The 23,462-nt window shown below is 40.9% G+C and overlaps 1 protein-coding gene and 1 long non-coding RNA gene across 2 annotated transcripts in view; one reads left to right on the top strand and one right to left on the bottom strand.

The window, feature by feature from the left end:
* The window catches only part of IPMK (inositol polyphosphate multikinase), a 36,101-nt gene that overhangs the window by 4,884 nt on the left and 7,755 nt on the right, over positions 1-23,462 (bottom strand). Inside the window, exons 3-4 of the mRNA XM_065843145.2 lie at positions 12,738-12,834; positions 6,716-6,888 (exon numbers count right to left, since the gene is read on the bottom strand). Coding sequence (XP_065699217.1) covers positions 6,716-6,888; positions 12,738-12,834 — 270 coding nt within the window. The remainder of the gene's footprint in view (positions 1-6,715; positions 6,889-12,737; positions 12,835-23,462) is intronic.
* Positions 5,988-22,413, top strand: LOC139828530 (uncharacterized). The gene is made up of 6 exons (XR_011740216.1): positions 5,988-6,156; positions 7,595-7,705; positions 13,746-13,924; positions 17,864-19,647; positions 20,383-20,421; positions 21,085-22,413. It is a non-coding gene; the product is annotated as an uncharacterized lncRNA (long non-coding RNA).

Raw genomic sequence — 23,462 nt, 5'->3', positions numbered from 1 at the left:
CTCTGGCAGAAACGCTGCGCTTGGCGTGTGTTCAGACCACCCAACCCTGCGGCACCCGTCCCGCACCCCGTGCGGATCCCCCAGAAAGCAAGTCGGGGGGCACCCGTGGGTCCTTCCGGGTTCGTTTCTTGCTGTAGTCCAGAGACAGTCCAGGAGAGTGAAAAAATCAGCCCATAAAAAGAAGCGGTAAATACGCAATAATTTAAAAAAATAAAAATTCCCTGTTTTCACTGCAGCCCTTCACCCTGAAACCTGACTCCCCCATGCAAATCACAATGAGCACAATCATCTGAAAACACAGGCCCAGAAGTCCTGCTTTGCAAACTAGCTAGGAAAAAAAACCCACAACTCTCAAATGGCTCTTATTTTGACAAAAAGATAGAAGTAATTAAATTCAGGGTCCCCAAGGAATTTAAATCATAGCATGTAGAAACTGATTTAAGTCATCAACTATGAACTCAAGGGGCAGTAAATAATTCTGGTTATTCTAAAGAAATAACAGTTCTAAGCTTGAATGCTTAAACTCACTTGGTAGCAGGAACACTTCCCGTTGTTGTGATACACACAGAAACTGAGGCCCTGGTGTCTGTACGTTGCAGAAGAGCAGAGCAAGGGGGAGTTATTCTAAACCAGCATCCAAAAAGTGTGAGTCTCGTTTCACAAAAAGAATCATTTTTCACCACTACTTTTTTTTTCTCCCCAAAGCACATAAAAGAGGTACAGCATACAACACACGAAACCAAAGACTACTTATGGAAATGCTTCAGGTACCAAAGTTACTTTCAAAACAATACAAAAAGTTTCACAAACTTTTTAAATTTAAAGGGCGACAAGCCAAAAGTAATTAAATAAAGCAAGAATTTAAAAAATATATCTTGCTTAGGAAGAGGGTCAAGTTTCCGATGAATACATGTAAGTTTTAACTAGCTGTGTCTTCATTTTAATAATATTAAAGGTCCTCATGTAGTTGATCTAGGGGCAGCTTCCTCCATACACCAGCACTGCAGCACACTCCTGAACGAACAATCTTGTTTACCAGAACCTTATCTCTTCCCCGTAGGAGCAACAGTTTTTGTGACACGGGCACTTGCTCAAAAAATACCGATTAAGATCTGCAAGTTCATTTTGTTTTCCCAAGAAAGGCTGGAGCAGCACATAAGCCCCATTTGTGTTTCTCGTGAAGCCACATGACCTCTTAGAATTTGCACAAAGCCATTCCCCCCCCCAGTGGCTTTCTATATGGTTTCACTACTTGGAACATTCCTGGAAAACCTCTACCACATGTAAATCAAGCCCCATACTGAAAGCAGAGGAACAGAAACCCAAGTTCAAACAGTGAGAACCTTTCATCAGTTCTTGCTTCACCTTCAGCTACCCCCAAACCACGCCAAGACTAAAATTAGACCTCTGGCTTCACCCTGCTTTTGTTCACACTGTCATCGCTTCTAACCCTTTCCAAAAGGGTATTTGCTTTTGAATCAACCTTTTTCTGTATCCCTGTTGTTGCAGCTGTCTGTACTGGCCCATGTCTGTCAAAATGGTGACAAGTCAAATAAGTCAAACCTGTAACCTTAACAACAGCTAGGAAATTATTAGACAGGAAAATCTCTTTTCTTGTCCACCTGCCACAACTCGTTATGTGTTTGCTTTGTATTGACAGGGAGTTTCGCTGTACTGTGCTCTGTAAATGATCTGCAGAACACTCTTCAAGAGAACCCCTGCTTCACCAGTGACTTCTGTACATCCTCACTCTTGTCCAGGTCAGAGCTGTTCTGTCTGACTATGTGGAGGCTCCTCCTTGTGACTCCAGGCAGCTCTCGTTCCGTGAGTTTCTCCACAAACAACTGGAATCCAGCATGCCAACAGGGTCAGGTTTTTAATCAGTAGTAGTAGCTACCTCGTATGGGCAGCACATCAAAAAAATCCAGATGATTAACTGTCAAGGGAAATTATCCTTGGCCTTTCTCAACCTGCACTTGGCTTTCATTTCCCCATGAGGTGTTAAGTTATTGCTGCTTGCACACACACACATTTTTGTACCTTTTCTTCAATTACCATTAGTTAATTTGATGTTCTTGAACTGAGGGAAACCTTGAGCTAAAATAAAAAGTTGGGCCAGTGTGCGCTTTAAAAAAAGTACCCGCCTTGCAAGATCTCAACAGTGAGATATGCCATTTGGAAACCTTGCAACTGCAGCTTTAGGACATTATGCTGAAGACTGCATTTAGGAGAACAAATATAAAATGTTACGTAATGTTACTTACAGTCATTCAGTACTCACTTCCATGGTGAGGCAGAAAAATATACACACTGTTCAAATACTTATCTGTGGCAACTCCCTAACTTCCAGAAAGTATAATTTAAATTTCTATTAATTAAGACTAGCCTGTTTGATGGAGATACTGCTATCGCAAATAAAAATCTCTGTTAAATAACCTGCAGACCTCTTTCACATCTGTGAAAAATATTACGTAATCCGCATCTTCAAAACTGGGAAAAAAAAAAGAAATACAATTTTGAGCTGGCTCGCACAGCGCTGCAGCAGAGCACGGAGACAGAGACACGCTCTGATGCAGGGACTTCCAGGCTTCAAATGGCTAAGCTGTCCACCCCTCCTATTTCTTCCGTAAATATACTTAACAATCACCTCATGTTACATTTATGAAGGTAGGAGCATGCAAGTGTTTAAATATCACACCGTTTTCTGTTTACAGCGCTCCAAACTGGCACCTGAAGGTCAGGACCTGACTGCTGCCAAAGCCAGAGCTGGGAGCTGGGGGTGAGCAGGAGCACCCCCCAGCAGACCCACCACCCTCACCCGGACCTGCCAGGGTATGTGTTTGTAAATATATTTATAAATATATAAATACGCATGTCTCTATGTAAATACGCAGGTTTCCTTCATGTTTCAAGAACCTGGTGAGTTCCTCCACAGACTGATCCTGCCACAGCAGAAGACTTAAAACACTGAGTTTTAACAAATCTTATTTTTTCTTTTTCCAAAAGGAAGTAAGACAAGGATTTGAAGAAAAAATAGCAAAGGGAGAAATTTTTTAAAATACATTTTCTTATTTAATACTACTGCTTTATAGTAATATTCCAACACTATTACTGCTGCTGAGAGCATGCCCATTTATCTACATCCATTTATCTCAACACTTCCTTCCCCTTTAAACTAAAAAAATGATGTTGTCTCTAGAGCACAAGTGATCAAAGTACACACACTGCTGCTTTGCTGCTGGCTTAACAGTTCAGCAGGGGAAGGATGCATCCCCGCTCCCCCATTCTAAGACTATACTTGTATTATTCTATCCATTTTGCTTCTTTGTTCTGCTGGTATTTGACAGAGTGCTTTATATGATTACGTTTACACCAAAGGCTCTGATCATCAACAGAAAGTTTGGGTAAGGCCCTTGTAGAATGAAATTATGTTGAAACGAATTCAGTGAAAAAGACCAATAATCTCCTAAATAAAAGAAACAGTGACACCGCAGTTGATCGCAAAGCATTTCTAAAGTATAATAGCAGCTCAGAGGAATCGCTGTGTTCAGCTCTGCAGCACCAATACGGCACCATCTGAGAAGCAGAGGAGCCGAACTCGACTGCAAGAACTGGGGAGCCAAAGTGGAGAGAGAAACGCAGAGAGGTAACCCAGCCAGCACAGACAAACGACCCACAGCCCTGGGCTGCTGCTCCTTTTTTAGCTTATGTTCTGTATTCCTCACTTCTCTTAAACATAAATTGGATTTATAAATGTAAAAAACCCCCACCAAACAGTTCTGTTCATTTTTTACTGTGGATGAAGACACAGGATTTAATATCTTTATTATTCCTTCCCTCCTAAATCTTGTAGCACATCAGAGTATATGAAAACTACCAGGATACTAGAAAGGGTTCATAAAGAACTCATAGAACAGACTCAGCTACAGTCAGGCTTAAAATATCTTGCAGGAACATGTGGTGTAGATTAGGAAATTCCCTTGTAAAAACAGCTTTGATGAGGCATCTGCATTGCTGCATGCAACGGTTCATAGGCACAAACAATAAAAGTAAATGACGGATTATACTGGTAAGGTTATGTAATTGCCAGTTTGTGCTCTAAAAACATGTTTCGGAACTATTATGGACTATGCGATTTCGCAACCAAGATGTCCTGGAAGAAAAAGGAAACCTGCAGAAATCAGGAATTGTGGATTCTGAACGGATTGCAAATCCAAAGTGAGATCACAACCCACATGTTCTGCTTGTACTCAGCAGCACACAAAACACTATTATTAATACTGCATGTGCTGCAAAGATACTTCTCATGTATTTATGTGTCTACTACTGAAATCATATCTGAACTTGTATTTTTGCTATTGCATCCATATCCAAATTTTCCAACTTAGATTTATGATCTCACTACTTTCATAACTAATCTGTGTCATCATCCATTTAAGAATTTAACCTCTCCAACAAATATGAATTTTCTAAATGTGTTTCCATGCTTCTTTTCTGTCTACTCAGTGCATTAAGATCAATATAGTTTAGCACCTGCCAGCTGCCAGAATTATGTACATAAGTCAAAGCTCTGACAGGCCAGAGACTCAACTTCTTTTAAGGACAAACCATACAGATTTTACATAAAAAAACAGATGACTGCTTATTTACCAGTGCATAAAAAAAACTGTATCAATGGTTTTGGGGGTAAAATCCCACTATACAGAATTTTGGGGCTAAAAAAACCACCACCTATAGCATGGTTTTGCTTGTCTTCATGTAAGTCTCTATGATGTGCGCTTTAAAAAACACAGATAACTACGTTTTTCTTTTTCCTGACCCTCTCTTTCTTGCTCTTCTAAAATAGAAACTTAATAAGCAAGTCCACCCCATGTTAAAAAATAACACTGAACTGAGAGATTAAAACCAAACCCCTCTCCTCTCTGCATCATCTTACACTATGTTTTGTCCAGCAAACACTAGCAACTTTTATCAGGCATGTTAGCTGTCACAGGCAGAAAATGCCTGCACAGGGGGGTGTTTTACATTGCAGGCACACTACTGCAGAAATAAAGCACGGAAACAGGCAGAGAGCACTCCCTGATCAAGAGGAGGCACTTGAACAGAGAAAGTGCCTTGTGAATTTGGACCTTCCTAAGCGTTCCGCAAAGGGTGGAGGAACCTTTTGAATTCATTTTGGAAAAAAACTTCAACGTGCACTTTGGTACCAAAGGCACAAAACAAATTTCATCTAGTTAAACTCTGGATGGGAACCTGTAATGCTTGGGGGAACCATTAATACACAGACAGCCTGAACTGGGGAATCAAAACAATTTCTGCAACAGGATAAAGATACCAATAAATGACAGTGCTGAAAACAATAGTTAGAAGCAAAAATACCATGGAAGCAAGAGCTCATTCCTTTTGCACTGTCATGAAATGATGGATGTGAAGCACATTGTTTTACACAGGAGATAAGAAAGGTTATGTCGTGACATGAGCCACATCCAAAGCAGCAATTTCCAGCCTTCCTTCTCAATCTCGACTGGTTTTTGACTTGACTCCCACGTTCTTTCACATAGACTTACATAATTACTAATCATGACCACTATAATTTATAGCTGTAAAAAACTTATCTCAAGACAAGAGTTAAGGCTGAGAGCCCAGGCAATTAAGTACAAACCACTTCAGAGATACTAGAATTATTTCAAACAATGGTGCAATCTGTGTGCTGTTGCTATCTAACAGCGGAGGGGAAGCTTATCAAGGTCTTCAGCCATTTGTGCTTGTTGATGCCGAGCTCCAGAAACCCTGGCTTTGTGTCAGCAAGGAGGAAAACAAAAATCTCTTATCCGAAAGAAAATTATTCCTATGCTAATCATAGCAGGAAAAAAAAAAAGTACTTTAAGTGCACTGCGTCAAGAATTCATTACTGACATCAACATACTTCTGATCCATAAACATTCTGTACAGCTTTACTTTACATTGCAATTTTAGAGTAGCCAATACTGAACCTTCACCTTTCTCCTCACCTAATCTAAGGAAACGTAAGAGAGTTCATACGGAATCTGCAGCGCCGTATCCAGCTCAAACGAACCTTCAACTGGCAGCTGCTCCTCCAGCACATAAGCATCAAAGATATCTTCTTCTGGAGGAAAGCTTTTTTAAATGCAGAAGGTAAGCAGCTATTTATAACTACATGCGTCACCCCTGAGCACTAACTTACTGTTCTCTAAATAGAAAAGTTATATTAAAATTATTTTTATTAAAAAAAAAAAGTCAGGATGAAAAATTTGGAGAGGATACAGCTTGTTATTAAATTACTACAAAGACTGGTTCAGTATGCAAATCTCTGATATAAACGTGAAAGACCAAAAAAGACTTTGCTAATTTGAAACACCTGCTATGTGAGAAGAACTAATTGCAGCTCCATTCAGTTTTAAATAACTATGGTGTGTCCCGACCACTTTCTGGTACACGTACACAGAACCCAGGTTGTGAACAGATTCCCAGGAGGGACATGGCCGAGGTAGAACGCTTGTTGTGAACAGGAACATTGTTTTGGAACATTATTTCACACAACACTTGATACCAGTACTACCAACATATTCTGATAACGCTTTATTTACATAAAAATTGGAGAAGGTTGTAATTTGCTAGAAAAATTAGCCCTGTATCTGGTGTGGGGCAATAGGCCAGAGCATAAGCTGAATTTGAAAACAAAACAAGTTCTTACCCTCATGCCAAGTACCAAAAAGCCAATCTCTTCCATCAGCGGGTACTTGCTGACCTGCTGCTGTATCTTCTCAGCTGAAGCATACGGATCATAACTTTTCTGACCTATTTTCACATCCATTATGCAAGGCTTATTAAACTTACGGGTCACATCTTCCAGTTTTAGATATGTATCTGTTAAAAAGACAAAACTTTTGTAAACAGTGGATCAAAGCAAAAGAATTATATAGTTTCTGCTGAGCTTCTGCAGAGGAAGGAGAATAGTTCAAAGCTTAACAACACGAGTTCCTTAAGAGTTCAATTTGTCTCAGAACACAGACTAAATCATGGTCATTGACAGCCACAAATTCTGTTGTCATTAAATTCTAAATGCCTTATTGTACAGAAAATTGTATGCAATTAAAGTGTGCTAATCTAGCATTCAAATTCAAATTATTGCTCAGATGAAATTAATGAGGAGCGTTTATTAAGCCATTAACATGCTTGAAATAGCATTAGTAAGCACACGCAAATGCAGGTCACTACATGGCTGGTTTTGCAATGGAGATGGTGGGTTTTTTCCTTTCTCTGTGTGAAAGGGTAGAATTAAACCAGCAATTTTTCTCTGTGTCATTTACAAACCGAAATGAACATTTCACAGTCCTACCACACAGGGGCCAAAACGCAGGTCAGTTTTCTTTTTTTTATCCCCCTCCCACCTGTGCTTGTTTCTCACGGCACCTTTTGGGGAGAACACTCCTCACAGCAAGGCTCCTTCCATCCCATCCTCACCTTGGGGAGGGTGAGTGGACCAAAACCACCCCCAGCCTTGGAGTGCCTGAAGATTTAAAGGAGTCTCTAAAAACTGCTCAAACTGGTTTTACGCTTTTCTCTGCTGCAGGTAAGAGACTATTTCCAACACGTCTACAGCACTGAGTGTCAGAACACTACAAGAGAACAAACTTCAGCAAGTGCTCGATTCGGAGGAAGCCCAGTTCCTCAAAGTACATAGGTATGAATATGAAATAGGCTTGATTTAATCCTTAAATGCCTGCTTTTTGTATCCATGGGACTAGGCACGTTGTTAATGAATAGCCATTCTCAGGAAAGTGTGTCAAACCAATCCACTACTTTAAAAAGTCCTGCCTCATACTAACTCTTCGTATCAGCTCTCATTACTTTTCCATGTCCTCCGGGCTACAGCATCAATCTTGCTACAGCAAAAGAGTTCTCTTATAGACTAGCTCACCCATAAACCAGGTTTGTTAACTATAACCACACCGATATCCAAGCGAAAATAACTCCTATTTAGCTTTGAGGAGCCACAGGCAGCAAACATACTCAATATTTGCTCACCAGATGTCTGCTGAGGAGAAGCAAGACAAATACTCTCCACACCAGGAAGCTTATTCTGCATCACCTGAACTGCAGGGGAGGCTTTTTCTGCTCAAAGTTTTCATGCACAGGTCTAATTCAGTCAGATAGCAGCACAGCTTTTGGGGAACCGCTACTGAATCCTGGAGAGTCCATACAAGCTGTTAGCTATCTGGTATTAAAACAAAAATTGTAAAAATCTAAGTATCATCCTTCATACCTACCCATTCTGCATATCATGGAAATCAACGTAATCAATGCATTCATATAATCACTCTGAAACAATCCAGAAAACAACAACTAAATGAAATTCAAAGTTTTCAGAACTGAGCTCTCAAAGCACTGGGCCAGAGGTGTGCCATGGGAGTGGGAGGGGGGAGAAAACAAACACAAACAGATCTCAGAAAACAGCTGCAGTCCTCAACCACCAACTCCAAAATGCGCTGGATTATGCTGTGAGCACCGCTGGTCTCAAACTGTTACAAATACAAAAACCAGCAAATTGCAAGTTACTACAAATCATACAAATATTTAGATGTAATGTTTTTATCAATCCTAAACCAGAATTGTATATAAAGTAGTGTAAAACATCTATTTCCCCTGGTCCAAGTCTCTCTTTTTAAGCATACAGCTTCAACGTTCAGGCCCTCCAAAATATTGAAAGGCTCTAAATATCTGTCACTTTTTAGTTCCTCATCCACTTCCAATCTCTTAAGCTCGAATATCTCCCTTATTGACCTCCTAAAAATGTAACAATTACTATTTTTTAAAAATTAAGCATTAAAATAACTCAGGAGCTAACACTAACCATGGGAATTCCTCATCTCTCTCACTCTTTTTGGAATTATTATTAAAGTCTTCATCGTTACCTAACTGCTAGCTCAGAATTAAGTCTACGTTACGTCTGTTCAATGCACAGACTTGCACTCAAAAAGTTTTTGTCCTTGTGGGGAAAGCAATGCCTCCACAAATAAAGCATTATACTGAGTTATTTTCTCTCATTACAGCTTCAGCAAAATGTTTATGTTTCATTTTCCAGGCACTGTTGGTTTCTTATTTGTGTTCAAAATCTAGGTTCTACTGAAACAGCCCCCCAACCTCAGTGTCAGAACACACCACAACTTTCAGCCGTTACTCCCACAACATCTCAAAGAATTAAGACGAAGGCCTTCCCAGTCTTTGAGGATCCCACCACAAGGTCACCACCAAGCCTGTGGCTGAGCCCAGATCACCAGAGCACACTCCCTTTCCTCATTTTGTTAAAAAAGGCAGATTTTTCAAGCCGTTCAGATTTTCCACATTATTCCGGAGTACACCACTAACCCAACGTGCTTCTAAACATCATGCATTTGCCATCTAAAACCAGGTTAAAATAAAATCCCCTGCAGAGAAAATAATTCATGAGGATTTCTGTATCTTAGCTTTGGTAGATAACCCTGACTATATATTTCAAGGATTTAAACAGATCGTTCCTTAGAGGCTTGCCCTCCCCCTTTCGATTTTTCAGTGGTAGGGAAGGAGGCAGGAAGACATGGCTTGACATTTTATTTACATATTTTCTTACACACCCAGAGGAGACAAAGCAAAAGACCACCAAAATTCAGCAAGTATGCACGGAAAGAACCACGGCAGACCTCAGCACGTCCCTGCGGATGTGTCATCCCTCACTGAAATCCTAATGTCAAAATATCCTGAGCCATCTGACTTCCCATACTTTACAATACATCTCTCAAAACATATGAATAAGCACGGAAAAGCCTCAGTTGCTCCCAGCAACAAGAGAAGAAAAGAAAGATTTGAAGCTAGCTTATATTTATCTACCCTGTTCTCAGTTTAGGAAACAAAAATTAGAGCACAGTGTGAAATGAGCAGCAGTGAATTTCCTTTAAAAAAAGACCACATGTAGGGGTAACAAGTAGACAGCAAAACACTGAACTCTCAGCAGTAGATATAAAAAGCTCAACATGGCTCCTACATCTTTACAACAACTTTTCCACTTCTTTATTACTGAACTCCAAATGCCCACAATGCCAGTGAACCCAAAGTTCAAACCAAGGTGACTCACTCTAATTTTAGATTAGCTTATGGAGAAGCAGTGTCACCCACTCTAACTCCAGCTTCTGTGCAGGCATAGTAGCAATGCACATTCAGCATAACAGGACAGTTATTTTACACATTTTACTGATACTGTGAAAAATCAGTCCATCTTTTCTCTCACACTCCTTACATTCTCATTTACGTTGAATACATTTCACCCCTTTCAGCTAGCAATTTCATCCGCTCATCTACATTTTTAGCACAGAAGACTGATGCTTGTCCCTGCTATTTCTTTAAGAAAATAAACTCATGTTCTCCACCTTACCCAGCGCAGTTCCTGCTTACTCGTCACCCGGAAGCTCCGAGGTGGTCACAGATCAAGTTCAGAGTAGTCCTAATTTAGTTACTCTGGTTTCTTCCACCACAAGCCCACACACAATTCTCTGAACGTCTGTATGAACCTGCTCAAACTTTCAACCCTCTACCCAAGATTAACAACTACAATACTACACACACAAGACACCATTTACCAAGGAGCTCTTCTTCCTTATCTCAAAATTAAAAGAGCTTTATGTGAAAAGATACAGATCAGAACATGCAGCATGTACGATGTTGTAAGTGACAGATTTTTTTAACTGAATTTTCAGGTTTGTTTGGGTTTTGTTTGGTTGGGGGGTGTGTTTGTTTTGTTGTTTTGTTTGGCTTTGTTGTTTTGTTTGTTCGGGTTTTTTTAGGAGCCACCTATGTCCAATTTAGCACCAATAAGGAGTTGCTGTGTTCACTACTTAGAGTGTGTCTGGAGCCATGTCCCCAGAGCCTGCAGAGCAGGGATTCCCAAATGAAAGATCAGGCTTCCAATGTCAAGACTGCAAAAACCTACAAATACACCCTCGATCTAAACTGAATAACTAGATGCCTTTCCAGCAGCTCGATTCTTTCATCTAATGTCACTGGCACACACTGCAGCAGCTATGCACATCGTTCAGTCTTTTGAACTAGAGCTTAATCCACAGCTAGTTCAGGGAGGAAACAAAACCATTCCTAGTGCCTCTCCTCACTCTCCCTTTCTGTGTGGTTACTTCCCCTCTTCCTATTTTTCAAAACTTGTTTTCCTCTCCTTTTTACATGGTCTAAATGCTACACCAGTGCTTCTTGTCACCTCTGGTGTGTACCGGTGCCAAGTACTGATGCACAGACATAGAGGTTTTCCTCCACACCTGCCTTTAGTAAAACTGCACTTGCTAACAGCAGATGACTGCACTTGCTAACAGCAGATGACTTCCAACACCAATGACCGCCTCCGTAGCTTCGGATGCACCCAGCGCGCACACACGTTCTGTAAAGCTCTGTAAACTCCAATGCACAGATTTCTATCGAGACTACACAAAACTCATTAAACTACAGAGAAGAGAGTCAGCAATGGAGTGTTTTGTTTGAAACACACCATAGCTTCCTATGAAGAGGGTTCCTGAGAGTGCATAGTCTTCTCAAGAAGCAAAATAAATCAAATTAGAGGTTACTCTTCCTTTAATCAGTTATTCCTATTGGCTACGTCTGGGCTGCTGATGGAGACCTTCCAAAATTCAGCCTCGTGGTACACAGTGCTAGTGAATTCCCAAGCTAAACTAAGCATATGTTGAATTACTGTATCTTGGCTAGACCATGTATTTTTACATCTTAAGATCCTGCCATGAACAGAAAATAAATTGATTTGCAATTTGGAGGGGACATTAAGTGAGCTCCATGACACACAAAAACTTATGAGGGAAGGAAAAACACAGCTCCGGTAGAGCTATTTGAGTTAGTGCCAAATACGAAAGTGTGAAGGGAAATCTGAGCCAAGAAAGTGCTGGGTACTACCATAATTCTCCTTGCATTTCTTTTTGCAGAGTTTAGTTAGTAAGACTGTGTCTTTGGACACAGTCTTACTTCTCTCTTTGGAAAACAAGTTGATCAAGTGACAAAAACAAAAGAAAACAGAGTTATATTAAAGGAGCACAGCATCTCATTTTGGTGCCCAGGCATTTAAATAGACTAGACAGCCTCCTTTTGTTTCTGTATGTTCCAGAAGCTCCACTTTCTCCACGTGAATAAGAGAGAGCAGAAGAAAAAAATGTCTCTGTTTTAAATACATGAACGACATCTATCTTCTCTTGAAGAGAAAATCTTCCAACTGTCCTGCAAAAATACCTTTTCCTTCCTGACCCACCGGCACATGATACAAAGTTAAGATAGCGGAGCTTTGTTCCATTCAGACCAGTAAGAGAGGATGCCAAGCAGAGAGCTCCCCAGCAAGGTGCCTGCGGAAATGACTGCTTTGCATGATGTGGGATGGCGATGGGACCCAGCCTCTGGAGACCCAGCAGCACATTCCAGTTGGAACACCTCCCCTCGTGCACTACCTCTCAACTTTCCCTTTCTTACACACTCACGCAGCGCCTGACTCTGGCTTGGATGGCCTCAAGGACATAATCCAGCCAGAAGACTGCAAATAGGACCAGTTGTTAGAGGGAACGTTAGTGGGTTACAAAGCAAAAACAAAAAAAACCCTGCAGAGCTCGCAACTGCCAAAAAGCAGTCTCCAGAACACTTTTCCAGAGGGTTTGGATTAACAGATAAAATTAGAACAGTACCATTTGGTGCAGTAGGTGGTGACCAGACACCAAAGTATTTTGGCAGATATTCCCGCAGCTCCAGAAGAATGCTGTCGCAACAGTCGGAGTCATAAACCTGAAATAAATTAGGGAGGGATGGAGAGATCATCAGTTTAAAACATTCATTTGATACTTCCAGTTGTCCCATTATTACAATTTCTTACAGCCTTTGTTTTCCTATGTTTAAAGTTTCTACTTTACTTTTAAAAAATATACAAATGAAAATTATGATCATCACAGTCCAACATAAATGAATGGTACCCTTTCTTTCAAATTTTAAAGTGGAAAAGATGCATCAACTCTAACTAAGACTAACTTACGGCTTAACTTGAATAAAAATCCAAACTGTAATTGTCAGCATAGAAGCCTATGCATCAAAAAGGGGGGTTCTCCCACCCTGGATCCAAGACTGTGTAGGATTGCTCCATCATATCCTATAGCCAAAGTTTTTTCAGTTAGATCAGGTAAGGTATACAAGCCAGACTTGGATACTATTTCCTCCAAAACAACTCATCCCCTCAATACATCACACCAACAATGCACAATTCAAACATATTTCTTTTCATTCGCTGTAATGCTTCCAACGTTTTTTTCAGCTGCTGTAAGAAAAACAAGAACATTTTGGGAACAGCAGCTGGCTCACGCTCCTGAAGGAGTCGAGTCATTCTTTACAGAGTTAAAACGAAGCCTTGGATCCTGTCTGCTACGGCGTCAGGTGGCTGTCACCATGGTGCAGCGGTGTTGCTAAGAGGGTTTCAAAACCATTCCCTCGACCACCTCATGACACACGTAGGGGACAGCTCACAGCATGGTCCAACACGCCTAAAAGATCTACATCCACCCAAGTGCAGGTTACGGTGATGATTATCGCCTTTAGGAACCATCTCTTCCTAATCCCCTTGCAGCCATTCCGGTCCTGATGCCACCCGCAGACCTGCACACCAGTGACCAGAGCAAACTAAGATTATAATTCTGCTTTCATTTCAGCACAGAATGCACAGGAGTGCGGTCAGAGCCCCTGCAAGGTCGGAAGCAATGCAAAAAAAAATAATTTAAAAAGAAGACTTAAGGTGTTAACAGAGCTCTGCAGCACTGGCTCAGCTCTTTGCTTCAAGACACACATTTAACCAAAGTGGGAGAATATCTTGTGATGGAAACTACAAAGGGTAAGTATCGTAAAATACATGCCTTTAGTGGTGTAATATTAATAGATTTAAAGATAAAAAAATCCAAACCTCAAGTCCAGCTACTATTTTAGAGCACCAAGGCAAGCCCCAGCTATGATTGCCAGTGCCGCGTAACTCTGGACAGAGCCTCATGCAGCAGCAGAACGTTGCAATTAGTCAGTGCGGGTTTGTGCTAAATTTAGTTTTTCATCGCAGAAGCCTCAAGCTGGGCAAACTCAGCAAAAAAAGATTAGCACCTCGCAGGTGCTGAGGCCATTGCTAGTTTTTATAAAAGAGTTTATGGTTCCCCTCTATGCAGATGCCAGTTTCTGGGCCAGGACTCCAAGCACTGACTGGGGGGAATTGCTTCACACTGTGGGTATTTTCAGACAAGCAGTACAAACCCAATTTTTGTTTACTGTGGTAGTTAACTGTCATTACTGTGGTAGTAAATTATCGTAGCACCTCATAGCCAAGGCATGGAATGGCCTTGCACCCTGTGCAAATACTCATTTCCCAGGTGAATTTAAGCAGATCAGAGGCAGTGACGATCACGGATTAACACAGCCATTACATGGGAGTATATATGTAATATTTAGGACACGACAAGAGAGAACTGGAAGCAAGAAGTGCAGTAGACAAGGAAGAGAAACCCTAAATTCAACTGAAAAAAAACCAAGCAAACCTAATAAGAACTTATCTGCTGAATTTATTGACAAAAAAAAAAAACAACTCTGAGAAAGTGGCGTGTCAGGAGACCACTTCCATTTTTTCAGAGAGAGACAGCACTCTTGTTTCAACTTACTTTTTCATCACCAACATTAGGATCCACTACTAAACCCTTAAAAAGTAACTATGAGTATGCTCCTGTGTATTCTGACTAGTAGGATACAACATTCAGAGAATTTATAATGGGGTGTAATAGCCCAAAGGCAAGGCCAAATGAGGAAAAAAGCTCCAGAAGCTGTATCTTCCAAGTAGTCCATCCTTTAATACACTAAGACATTTTAAAATGGAGGCAAAACTCACAAGGAATGCCTTGTTCAGTATCATTACTTCAGCATAACAGAATTACGTGCATCATTTCTGTCCCTCAAGAAGTTATCTTCCTCCCAGAAACAGTAATAAATTCCTTTTATAAGTTTGACGTAAGATACACAAAGCACTTATTTGACCTTAATATGGACCTCAATCTCAGCCTGCAATGTATTTGCATGTCAAACAAGAATAAGCACTCAGTTATTAAAGATCAGAGGAAGTAATCTGGTGTGGGCAAGAGCAACAAAAACAGACATTTCAGGAATTATAGTCATGCCTATGCAGGAGAGAACCACTTCTGCTCATTAGAGAGCAGCACCAATGCCACAGGCATTCCTTCTCACTTCACGCAACCTGGCAGCAAGCTACATGTTCAGGTGTCGTTCAGAGTGCCAAACAGAAACCTATACATCACAAAATCATCCCTACAATTACACAGCATGGAAACCATGCACCTCACGCCCCAAAAAGTATCATAGCTTATACTGCTGGGAAACTCATGGAAGAGATAGGTTATCACTTACTCCAGAACAACATCTATAAGTAAAAATATAATGGTTTACTTCTAACAGCAATATTCCAATTTCCCTTCAAGCAGTTGCACTTTTATTTATTTTTACACGTCTTAATTTCTCCAGCATACAGTGACAAATACAGCTTATTTCTCCTTTACCGGTGACTGCACATAACATCTTCATCCAACAAACCAAGTTTCATGCAAAAAACCTCAGTGTCAGCCCAGCCAGGGGAGGTGTCCATTGCACGTATCACAGGCTGCATTCTTCCTACAGAACGAACTGAAGACATAAAATGTATTAACTGCTGGGCTTAACAGCAAGTAAACAGGATGCTGACATTTGGAGGGCTCACAACAAATTACAGCAGCTAACTCATGGGAAGAATATGCCCCAGATATTTCCTGCGGCAGCTCAGATAGCCTAATAGACACCATGAAGTCAAAATTTCCAGTTACTCAGGACTTGTTAATTCTGAGGCAATTTTACCATTCCTTAGTTTTTAATCCAAAGTACACTCTGTTTGTTTTGGTAACTCTGGTCCAAACAGATTCATCTGGTTTTTAATGCAAACAGGGGCTGCCTGGGAGAATGGGAAAGTTCTTTTCCTTATTTAAAGCAGCATGACATTTGGGTTTTTTGTTTTCTGAAGACTAACTAATTACATAAATGACTGAGGGAGGGTAAAAGAAATGTTTACATTTCAACAGGAAACTAGTGCTGGCAGTAGAGACATGTCTTCAGTTGTCCTGATGAAAAAACACTACTTGGACAGAAATGTAGTCTAAAGAGAATCTTCTACAGTATATAAAAGAGTTGATTTAAAGGAATATCTACTTTAAATTCACATTTATTTTAAAGCTATTCGAGTAGGAAACTTTAAATGCCAGAGGAGGCACATCAGTCTGAAGCATCACCTGTTCTTGTTGCTGGCCATCACCAATTGTCCCCAAGGGCAGCAGCGCCATCACTTGCAGAGTCTCAAGAGACACAACCAGCTGACAGTTCCATCCCCAGCATGTTTTCCAGGGGGGTTTTTGAGGGGTGGGGAGCAGTTAGTAACTCACATGTTCAAATTAGCCAATGCAAGACTTACAGATGAAAGTGCAACCTTAATTGTGTCTCCCAACGTGTATGTGTTACATTACAGACTTTAATTACCTGAGCGCACATGCATTTCCCTCCGGACTCCTACATCACCCACTTACACCAGGCAAGTGTAAGGGCCAAAAAAATGAGGTTGGAAGAGCAGCAGTGAGCTTAGCAATTCATAACTGTTCAGCTTTATAACTCAGATAGCCCTTGCTTCTTTTCCAATACAGTAGCACCATCCCGTTTTGACTTGTGAGCATCTGCAGTATCTGTTTCCACAAATATAACTGGAATTGTGCCAGCTCTGCTTATATTAAAAAAAAAAAACAATACAGTACCAGATTAATTCCAAAAGTTAAATATTTGTGAATGCTGTTATACTAAATCCTATTACACTGAGCTGCTTATTTTACTATCCAAAATGTAGCTGTACTACACATGAGGCTGTAATAATTATTCTCACAGAGGATACCTACAGAAACACTAAAAAAAGCTTAAACCAAATCATGATAAAAGTCCCACAATCTGGTCACGTAAATGGATTTTCAAATAAGAATGGCACACGCTTGTGACAATCATATCCTGCTTCCACAAGTCAGGGAAAAAAAAATTACAGCTATTTTACTTTCCAAAAAATGAAGGCTGCGAAAATAAGCCTCAAAAAATCTCCCCAAGAGATACTTATTTGGTGATGTTAATTAAACCAGCCATTCTTGAACAACGCAAAAAAAACAGTAGGCCGTATTTTATCCACTGCCACATGTTTTATACAGTGAAATTTAGGCTGAGCTGAGCAAGATTTGCAGCCCCAGGCACAGAATCATCTTACAAGAGGAAAAGCAAATGCTGACCCACTTCTGGTGACCCCGGCACCACGCTCGGGGGGTCCCGAGGTCAGGCAACACAGTGCTGTTCATCTTTTTCTTTGTTTGTTTTGTTTTTTAAATGAGATACCCAGGAAAGTGTAGGTGATCATATTTACATTAACAGCGCAGACACTTGTTAAGCAGCCTCCTAAGTAGGTTACGAGACTCTTGGGTGAATATACTCCAAAGTACAAATTGCACATGGTCTCTACTCTAGACTCTACATTCCGTTGGTTCAGTAATACCAATTTGTACGTACTGGAGCAGAACATTAGGTACTCTCCACTAGAGGCCAAAATAAAGAAAACATGTCCTAAAAAAGCGGTTAAGACATACTACTGTTCCACCATCTGATAAGGACGTTTCAATTTTTACGTGCTAAATACTTCTCCTACCGTTCTTAACCTACTCTTACTTTTCCTCCTTAGCTTCACAACACTCGTCGTTGACCCAGCAGAGCTGTGGTGATGCTGTCCTGAAGTTACCCACTGCAAAAACTCCAGATACCAGCAGAGAGATCCAGCAAATTTCAAGGCAAGAAGTCAAGTCACTTTACCACTTCGTACCTCCCTTGAAGAAGTACGGTACAAGCAGTTCCCCCATCTATTTTTACAACTATTATGCAAAAATACAGCTCTGTTACTGCAATGCACAAAGTGGTACACAACATGAATACTGCTCAGTAATTTAAGGGAAGACACAGACCTGATCAGAATTCACCACCTTGACACATCCAAACCCTCACAGATGCAAAAACAAGCTGAACCAAGACAGCAGCCAGAGTGTTTTCTTACAAACTTCCTGCTCCAAGATTTTTAAGCAGCTCCAACTAATGAAGAGTTTAAGTGTAAATTATGACTGGAATTACTGAAAGAAAAAGTGCAATGGAAGAACAAGAAGACAAAAGGGAAAATAAGCCAGTATGACCCTCCCATTTTTGAAGAACATTAATAAGCATGACCCTTTCTTTCTGGAAAGCCATCTGATCACAGCTGTGGATTCCAGCTAGGGAGTGAGAGAGAACAAGGGGCGGGGAGAACCCTGAAGCACTTACACCTAAAAATCTAATTTTACATTTCAAAGCGGAGACAAGTCCTGACAGACAAAAGCTCAGTCAGTTTTGTTGTTTGTTTTTATTTCCTAATACTGCAGCCCTGACAAAGAATCTACTGCAGCATCACCCTCCAGGTGCAGTTTCACAGCGGTTTAAGTCAAGCTGAGCCAGGGCCACCGCAGTCTCACCGGCACTTCCAGCCCCCACCACGGCACCGCCGGTGTGCAGCCAGTCCCACCAACCGCGGGGACCTCAGCTCGGCTCACCCAAGTGTTGGGCCAGGGCCCCCTGCTCAAACCGCCACATCTACTGCCAGTACCCCGACACACTTTAAATGATGCCTTTGTCTTCCTCTGAAAACACCTGTTTGCGTTCCCATTAGTTTTGACAATTTCATTCATCTCTATTATTTGTACTTTACCAGCAACTACGTATTTTACCATCTCCTAGCACACCTTATTCCAGAATACTCAGCTGTCACCTGCAGCCAGGTGTCATTTCAAGGGCTAGCCCCCAAGTGTTACGGCAGATTCACAGTTTCTACATCAAGAACTCCTCCAAAAGCAACAGGCTCTGCTTTGTGATGACAACACTTACCAAGATCGAGGCAGCTAGTAATAACCTTTTTATTTTATTTTTTTAATGGACAGAGAAGAACGGCACCCACTAACAGGAATTTTATTTGATGGCTTATGATTCTGGGAAAGTATGGAACGGCTCCTTCTACAAGAACCAAAAGTAACAGCCCAAAAGCTCTTCTGATGTTTTCTACCCAAGTAGGTGGCTTGATAGAGAAGATATGCTAGCATCAAAATGGCTGGTTTGTAATAACTAGAGATGTTTTTTAATTTGCTTTGAATAACCAACTCCTTGGAGCCCCACCTACGTGTCGACCTGAGGCAGAACTGCTTGTTACAGAATCAGCTATGAGCCCACATGTTCCTTTCACTCACCAGGCTGCTGGTGCCCGAATCTGGAACCATCCCCCTTCCTCACCCTTGGCAAGAAAGGAAAAAAACCAGCGCTAACTTCTGCTAGAACACAGAAGGGAAAAAAGAAAAACTAAAAAAAGAGTAGTAATAACAACACTAAGAAACTTTCAGAAGCCTTTGACCACAGTCTGTTCCAGTAAGGAAGGAAGAAAAAAAATGAATCTGGGTAAGCAGATGCTGTTACACTCAGGCATGGCGAGCCAAGTCATTTCTTTTGCTTTGTCTTCAAGATTCATATATATAAAACAATATAAATATATATAAAATAGCCACACACTCAGAAAAATTAAATAGTCACAGACTGTAAAATAATTGCTACCAAATTGTTCCCTAAGTATTGGATATTACAGCAATTTTAACAAGCACGTTATATACACAGTATTCAACATAACACTTGCTGGACTTTTAAATTTTCTCAGGGTTAATTTGATACTTGGATGACCAAGAACACACCAAAACATTCCATTATTTTCCACCATAGGTGCTGGTGATTCACATCTCTTTCCATACACACCGCGTTCTGTCTTTATGCAATATTCTCATATTAATCTGGAGTGCTTATTTTCAGAGACTGAATTTATTTTTGTTTTCTTACAAGGAGACAACCTACACTTTCCTCAATCCCATACTGGCAGCCCACCAACCATATCTTATTTTTAAGTAATCTTCCAATGCACGAAGTAGTGTTTTCTGTGTTAACATCAACATACTTTCAGTAAGTTTATCTGTTTTCTGAAACATTCATAACTCAATTTAAGTTTAAACAATATTTGATCCAGTCTGAAAAAGTCAGCACTTGCATAACAGTCTAGCACAGCAGGAGCACTGCACCGTAACTTAATCTAATTTAACATACTGTGGATACACACATTATAACTATGCATTTTTGTTTTATTTTCAGCCAGATCTACTCTCGGCAAGGAATTTTTTTCAAAATCAGGTTGGTAAGATAACTGGATTTTTTTCCTCCTTACTTACATAGCGTAAATTGTAGACTACTCAGTCTGTTAACAACTCCACCCAGTAGTTCCTCGATAGCATCAAATTGCAATAATTGCTTTTTACTGTCTCCTTTTACGAGTTTTTCTTAGATTTATTAAAGCGGGTTGTAGTTTATTCTGTGGCACACGATGCACAAGCAGCCCGGGGAACAGCCGTTCACCGGACTGTTCTAGGTTAACCGTCTGCTGTGCGGTGCGTCCCGTCCAAACCTGCGTTTGCTACAGAGTGCAGGAATCACAAAAACCTGACATACTTTCTAAGTCTTGGAGTCCTGGTACAGTAGGCTTTCCGGTGTTTAATAGTGATCTGAAGTACAAAAATATAAGATTGTTTATAGGGCAGTGGTATGAAATCAGCAGATTCTTAGACCTACAATTAATTCTTCATCTCTCTTGGACAACACCTAATGGGAAAACATCTGAATGCAAGCTGCCGGTATTTCATAGTTTGGTCAAAAAGCCATTTTCTTCTCATCAGCCAAGGAGGACTGCGTGCCCTTCCTTCTACTACAAGACTTCCGTCCATGCTTGTGATTTAAAGGGTAGAGTGTGAGGCAATTTCACACACTAGTTCGGAAACTTAAATTTTCTTATTTCCCCAGCAAACCAGAACTCCTCCCAGACAGTTTCTCAGCAGGATGAACCACATCAAGGACAGAATGGACTGTGTCAGAGCATGCTCACTGCTCCCAAACAGGTGATTTGTAGACTTCAGGACTGCTACCCCTTCTGGAAATGCAGCAGATCTGGATGTCGCAGGAGGAGACATGGCCACAGATATCTGTCAAGATAACGAGCTACAGCTCTAAACGTGGGAGCAATCAAAGCTTTGGGCATCCCCAAAATAAGACATTAAGAGAACAGCGTCTCCTATTTCTCCAAGATTCATCCATACAAGACTGAAAATCAGAACCTCAGCTAGAGAGCTGATCCTGGGATAAGCATATTTTAGTACACAACAGCAGCATGACAGCCGCCATCCACTTCTTTTTCTGTCAAGGATAATCATCTAAATCAAGCCTATAAAACCAGTTAACTGAGTTTACGAAACAGGGCAATTCATCCTGAAGCAAGACACACTTTGCCCCCGTGATCCTTTTATTTTTTGTCAGAGAACAGTTTACAGAGCACAGGCTGCCGTACCGTGATTTGTGCTATATAGGCTGAAAGGGGGCTGAGCCTTACGAGCCAGTTCTTGCAACTTCATGTAAAAGCCGCCAGGCCAAAATGCATCTTTCAGGCTGCTGCCTTGATTTTATGCCATGGAGCGAGAGGAAAGTCACCAGAAGTCTTCTGCATTGCCTGAAGCTGCTTGAATACTAATTAAAAATAGGCAATGCAAAGAAAGCGTCAAGCAGTAATGAAAAGCCACGGCATAGGAGTAGTGGCAGGTTTTTAAGAATGAAAAAAACCACTAAGGAGAAGATTATTGATAATGGTCCAAACAAGCATAGCTCTTGCACATTTCTTCTCTGTAACCACAGAAGCACAAGGAACTACAGCTTGAGGAATATTAATGCAATTGGGTCTTCACTAATACATTGTCCTCCAGTCACAAGCTCAAAGACTAAGTGTTCCAAGAGAGATAGCAGAAGTTGCACAAGCCATATTAAATCTGTCTTATGTCAGGTGGTGAAATGAGTTAGTATATTCTTTAGGGGAAATGAAACAGCGAGACAGGTCATTGCCCTATTGAAAGCTGCATCATAATGCATCCAACCAAAGTTCAGAATAACAATTGTGCGGGCAGCCACAAAACCATTACTTCCTAGCTTCCAAGTGCCTGACTCTCACCTAATTAATGTAAATCTCTTTCACATGCTAGAGCTATTTGTGTCTCTCACATCCTGGCTTTGTTTTCAGGACATGTAACAACAGCGAAAAACAATTTCTATTGTCTACAGTGGTAACAGCTTCCTTGCATTCATATTATATGTCAGCAGGGCTTGAACCCTGAACTTTCAGACTACTGCTACAGCAGTTAACAGAGCCGTCACTAATTGGCAACCGGTGGAAGATGTGTTATCCAGAAGGGCCAGACCACTAGCCCCATTATCTCTTCTCAACACTGCGTGGGGTGAAACAGCTCCCTGGGCTCCCAAGCACTGGGATGGAGGTAGCAGGTTTTCAGGGCTGTGCAGGGACTGGGAGAACCCCATCTGCCTTTCCATTCCAAACCCCCAAAATTACCCGTGCCCTCAGGGACAAGGGCATTTGAGAATGTGAGTAAAACCTGGCATTACCACAGCCTTGGAAACCTTAACAGTATCACAGATACGTTATTTGGAGCCATGATTTGGCAACATCACAAGAACCAGCTATGATGATTCTGACATACAGCCACTAGCAAACAGGAGGGAAAAAGAAAAGGTAAAGAGGTGTCTCAGGACAGTTTTTGGCAGGCAGGGTGAGGGCTAAGTTGGACCACCCATACCCAAGGCATCATGCAGTCACCAGAAGAGAGCAGAAAGGCAACTCAAATAAAATTTTACATGAACATTTATTGATGTCTTCAGCATAAAATCCCAGATTATTAGCTACTGCATTAGCAACCTTTAAACTTCATGAGTAGCAGCCACTTTTGTGGATTTCTTTAGTATGCCTGTATAGGCAGCCTACCATAAGCACATACTGCCTTCTACCGATTTATTTGCTTTAATGGAAATGGGTCACTACTACATAATACATTGTACTGCATTTTCAAACACCACTATTTTCCTGTTTCCACATCTCTGCACGTTGTTCCCTCCTGAAACCCCTTTAAAAGCAGTCCTTTAGCAGTGCCTCCACCTACACATTCGCGTTGAGTATTTCCATTAGATGGGAACGACTGATCATCAGCGTAGAGAAAAAAATCCATAACCCCTCTACTTCATTTTATTTTCTTCTCTTGCTACCCATATCTATTGAAAACAAAGTATTTTGTAGCTCTTCAAGGTTAAAAAAAAATAGCTAATTTTTTTAACCAGAGAAGGTTAAC

This window comes from Patagioenas fasciata, chromosome 8 (genome assembly GCF_037038585.1).
Source record: "Patagioenas fasciata isolate bPatFas1 chromosome 8, bPatFas1.hap1, whole genome shotgun sequence".
NCBI classification, from domain to species: Eukaryota; Metazoa; Chordata; class Aves; order Columbiformes; family Columbidae; genus Patagioenas; species Patagioenas fasciata.
The sequence above is the reverse complement of the archived record's forward strand: the minus strand, read 5'-3'. Positions and strand labels throughout refer to the sequence as shown.